This window comes from Pecten maximus, chromosome 16 (genome assembly GCF_902652985.1).
Source record: "Pecten maximus chromosome 16, xPecMax1.1, whole genome shotgun sequence".
Taxonomy (NCBI): Eukaryota; Metazoa; Mollusca; class Bivalvia; order Pectinida; family Pectinidae; genus Pecten; species Pecten maximus.
This window is the reverse complement of record NC_047030.1, coordinates 33,500,137-33,505,288: the sequence shown is the minus strand read 5'-3', so window position 1 is coordinate 33,505,288 and position 5,152 is coordinate 33,500,137. Positions and strand designations below refer to the sequence as shown.

Genomic DNA, 5,152 nt, shown 5'->3' with positions numbered 1-5,152 from the left:
TCGAAGAATGCTTATAAACTCCGAGGTAGTAGAGGACACTTGCAGTGTGTGCACACATGCCTACCGTCCTCTGACCAGAAGGACATGTGCAATAGTATGCCTGTATCGGATTTGGTGCATCATGATATAAAATCCAGATGTTATATTTGGTTTGTGATCTATGACGTGACCTTAGCTGACAGCGTAATAGGTCATCGGAGTGCTGGTATACCATGACCTCATAGTCTCCGTCATCACTGAGATGCTCGGTTATATTATAACCGTTTGCCAACTTCAGCTGGTATGTTCCACACGCCAATGTTTCCAAGTAATCCTCAGAGAGTTTTGGAAAGGTAACATCAGTCGCCTCAAGCTTTTGCCAGTAAGATTGGGCACGTTTGGATAACTCCGGTTCATTCTTCACCCTTTGTGCAAGCTTATTAACCTTAGTTGATAACCCTTTCATTTGTTCAGCCATTGCCCTCTCTTTCAGCACCTGTTCAGAAGAAGGTTCATATATAGAACCGCAGAGGATGTTCAGGGAAGCGGTTACAACCTTTACGAGTGTTGCAATGATATCAATGAAGTGATTAGATGAGAGTTCTGTCTGAAAGAATTTAAATTTCTTAAATCTTGCGTGATAGCTCTCAACAACCCATCTCGTTTTTGTGATGCATCAATCGGTGTTGGCTTCAAGAGAATCATGCTGGCTCTTTCCTGGCTGGAGAAAGGATGGCATGTGATGTCCATATCCCACTTCAGAGATGTCTTTCAGAACATCCCTGAATCCACGATCTACGATGATATGGTCCTCTGGCTGCAGGAGAGGATTCAGGCTTTCAATTCCGTCAAGGATTTTCTTGGTTATTGTGGCGTCATTTTCACTCCCAAAAAATGGCCCATCCGTGTCCAAGACGTATCCATCTGGGAAAACTACACTCATAAATTTAATATAGTTTCTTTTTGTCTGCCCGCAGTAACTTTTTCTTTGAAACTCGTGATCGCCACTCTTTCCAATATAGATGTACGTTCCATCTAAAACAAATGTGACATTATCACTAAAGAAAGTCTTGGTGAATGCAGTGTTATGGTTGATGGCGTTTTCTCTAGAAATATGTTCAGATCCAAGATACAAGGGAACAACTGTTGCCTCGAGAGATTGAGCAACATTGTGGAATATTCTACTGACACTGGATTTATGCAGGTTGAATAGGGATGCCAACTGTGTATAGGATATGTCCGTTTTGAGTTTGACCCAAAACAAGAGAGGACAATCTTCTGTTGACAAACACTGGGAAGATATTAGATGTGCACATCGGCTATGAAGCTCTTGCAGCTGCTCCATGTTCCACCCAGTCCAAGCCAGACAGTCTTGGTCATCCATATTTTTCAGATTGAAAGAAAAGGATGTCTTTCCACTACCAAGTTGGTACGATAATCTCAGAAGATCATTGATCACCTCTTCATGTTTATCTGGAAGATAGAGTGACAACTTTTCCCTTCCAGCAGCAGTAATTGGAAAATTAGGATCCAAGTCTTTCCCAATAAAGTGGTCTGCGCATGATCTCGCAGACTTAGAGACCCATATCCTGTGAAACAAGATCAATTGGAACCTAGCCTTTTCAGGAATTGTGGCAGTTTGTTCAGTATATGAAAGGCAAAGGCAACATTTCCTGTGGGAGGATGGAGTGAAAAAGAGGTCATCAACCGTAGGACAGATTGAGACACTTTCTTCCTCAACAGGATTGCAGTTGCTCTTCTTAGACTCATATGTATTTGAGTCATCTACCATGGGCTCTGACCTTGGACGCTTGCTTAAATATCTAGTATAACACTTTGGGCACATCTTTGCCTCCCCAACATCAGTTGTTGCAATACCATCAGCTTCCAACAGGGGTTTCATCCATTCTTGTACATATCGAGAATATCTTTTATCGCCAACTGCATATTTGTATTTCAATGAGGTTTTGCAGTTTAAACCAATGCATTTAGCTTCCATTGCGAATAAGGTATTGTGATAAGGCAGTTACAACCAATTCGGTATTCGTCGTTTGACATCACCCTATCATTTTTTCACCGTGTAAGTGTTGTTATTGTTTACTGATACATGAAATTACATTTAAATTTCTTTTTTTGTAAAATGTATAATTCCCTCTACACATTCTGTTAAAGGATTGGACGAAAAATGGCCACACAAATATATATTATATAAAACATATTTTCGTCTCAATGTTTTAAGGAACATTAATCAAGATCCAATAACCGATCTTCTGTTTCATTCGTACAGTAGAAACACAGAGATTGCTTGTCAAAACTCAAGGAACAAAATTAGAATTTAAATACACTTTGAGTATCCCAACAATAAAGGTGTTGAAACATATGTGTTATGAAAGGCAGTGAAATTGTTTTTCTTTTTATGATGATTGCAACTAATTATTGAAATTTTCACCAGTATGTATCAGAATAAAAGACAAATATGCATATGGAATGCCTACATATTTTATACAACACTAAGAACTCTTGTACTATATAAAGTAAACATATAAATAAATAACTATTGTAAACTCTCACTGGAAAGCCATTTACTTTGTTCATGCTATCATATTTTGTCACAATGACACGACAGAAAGTTTGAAACACGTAGAAAAATTGTACTCAGGGTTTAATACATGTACTTGAATCGTCTTAGTCATTCCAAAGATTTAACGAAGAAAAGTTTCAAATAAAACATAAATTATGCGAAAGAAATTCATAATTTTGTCATATTTTCTTCAAAACTAGTTCATTTTGGCTGAAGAAAGTCATGCTTTGGGAACAAATAATCTCATTAAGGCACTAGTAGCTTTTGAATTTTTTGTCCGGGTTTTGTTGATTTTTGGGGGTAGGGGAGATAAACATGATATTTATCTTACTTGCCAGGGACCTACTATCTTGATATTTTTGTAATGTTTCACAAGGATATCAAAGATGTTTTTAAAACACTTTCACTGTCTGCACTCGGGGTTTTAGATACATCTGTTGATATTTTTCTGCATTACTGAAATCAAAATGACAAAAAAAGTATCCCTGTCTGCCACTTTTTTCATGTATATTGTGAATTCTGCAAAATAAATTCACAAGTCGGGCGTAAGATACTCAAAGCTAGTTCATTCAGGTTTATTATAGTCCATCTTTGGTAAAAAAATATGTTCTCACTTAGGTGTTAGCGGCCATTTAATATTTTCCCCGGTTTTTGTGATTTTTGGGGGTAGGGGAGATAAACATGATATTTCTCTTACTTGCCAGGGACCTACTATCTTGATATATTTGTAATGTTTCACAAGGATATCAAAGATGTTTTTAAAACACTTTCACTGTCTGCACTCGGGGTTTTAGATACATCTGTTGATATTTTTCTGAATTACTGAAATCAAAATGACGAAAAAAGTATCCCTGTCTGCCACCCATTTTCATGTATTATGTAAATTATGCAAAATAAATTCACAAGTCGGGCATACAATATTAAAAAATAGTTCATTTTGATCGAGTTTGTTTATGGTAAGGCAGAAAATATTTTTTCATTAAGATACTAGCGGCATTTGAAATCTCTTGGTAAAATTTTCAATCGAAATCAATAAAAGGTGGCACTGTAATCGCACCAAAAATAAAAATTGAAAATAATAGGCCATTCCATGTGTATTTTGACATCTTTTATCAAAATAAAATGTTTTACAAAGAATTCCTTCGTGGGCCATCCTGCAACAGGTCCTTTGAAATATTTTAAAGTACACGCCCTTTCTTTAAAACCGCATTAGCTTGACCTAGGGAACGGTAGACGTACTTTTGTATTGTGTTTACTGTATGTACAGATCTGTGTTGTAATGTGTCCCATGTAACACACTCTATCATAATTGGAAGACTCTCAATTATTATGATATTACTGTGTATATGATGATCTATGTATCTATCAAAGATATCATTGGGAAATAGTGAATTCCAATCAAGAGGCCAGTTGGTTTTATTTGCACTCTTTGCTATCAGTGTTATTCACGAATGATAATATTTATGGCGACCACAGCAATAAAGCATCAACCGGAAGTCTGTTATTTGAACAGCACCCTTTCAACCTGCGGATGTCGCTACATACACTCCTGATCGCTTAATTTGAAAAATCAAGATCTATGTTGAGGATAGAAAAATCTTGATATTTGTCATTGATTATGTATGCATTGTTTTGTTTTTTTTTGCATTGAACATTACTTGTCATATTCCCTTATTCATTTTTCATGCGAAAATATATTCTTGAACCGCTTGGTTTTGTAAAGACTGCAGGTCACCATTGTCGTCCATGCGTAGAAAAATGTATAAATTTGATATCTATCTGATACGTAACCGAATATACATGACACAAACTTGCAAAACATGTTATGCCTTTTTTATTGTGCAGTTTATATTTCAAAAATATGGAAATATATTCAGCAGCACGTGCTGCGTGTATAATTACACATCTTCCTATTTAGTTGTTTCACAAACCTAACGTTGGCTCAGACGATAGGTGGTAAGCATATCATATGTTCTATGATGAACTAAAGTTATTCACAGACATTTAAAAACATATCTTCAATAACACTAGAAAAATTGAAGTAAAAACCTTTTTTAAGACTTTCTTCGTGAAGTTTATTATCATGTAAACATGATTTGAATACTAAAAATGTACGTGGTAAAAATGGATGTTTGCAAATTAGTAAAATGTTACGATATTTACCTTGGCCTTTACTTCTGACACAATAATATTGACCTTTGGTCAGTTGCTTAATTCTAACAAACATTGGTTTCTTGAAAAATCAGTGAAACGATACAAATACTATCTTGACGTTTGACTCAGTGACATTGATCATTGGCATAGCAAATCTTGACTCCTTGTTTAATTCTAAGCAGTATTGCTCCAAAATTGTTTGATAGTGAAATGATAGAAAAATTGAACTTAGTATCTTACCCTGTATCCTTGATATTTGGTCAATTGAATCATTTTTAACCCGACCAGCATGACTTTATGGTGTCATCACAAACTGTTCGTCAGCAAAGATAGAAAATACAACAGACATTTTCCCTTGTGACCTTGACCTTCTGATCTAGTTCCACCATGTTTTCTCGACGTGTTATATGAACATGTTCATAAGTAAACAGATACACA

The 5,152-nt window shown here is 35.8% G+C and overlaps 1 protein-coding gene across 1 annotated transcript; it reads right to left on the bottom strand.

Moving 5' to 3' along the window:
• Positions 1-655: 655 nt before the first annotated feature.
• LOC117344782 lies at positions 656-1,978 on the bottom strand. Its single transcript, XM_033907606.1, has one exon. The coding sequence runs from the start codon at positions 1,976-1,978 to the stop codon at positions 656-658; it is 1,323 nt and encodes a 440-aa protein (XP_033763497.1).
• Between the last annotated feature and the right edge of the window lie 3,174 nt (positions 1,979-5,152).

Bases quoted from the DNA above. Each gene is read 5' to 3' on its own strand.
- LOC117344782 (XM_033907606.1), bottom strand. From the start codon at position 1,978: ATGGAAGCTAAATGCATTGGTTTAAACTGCAAAACCTCATTGAAATAC.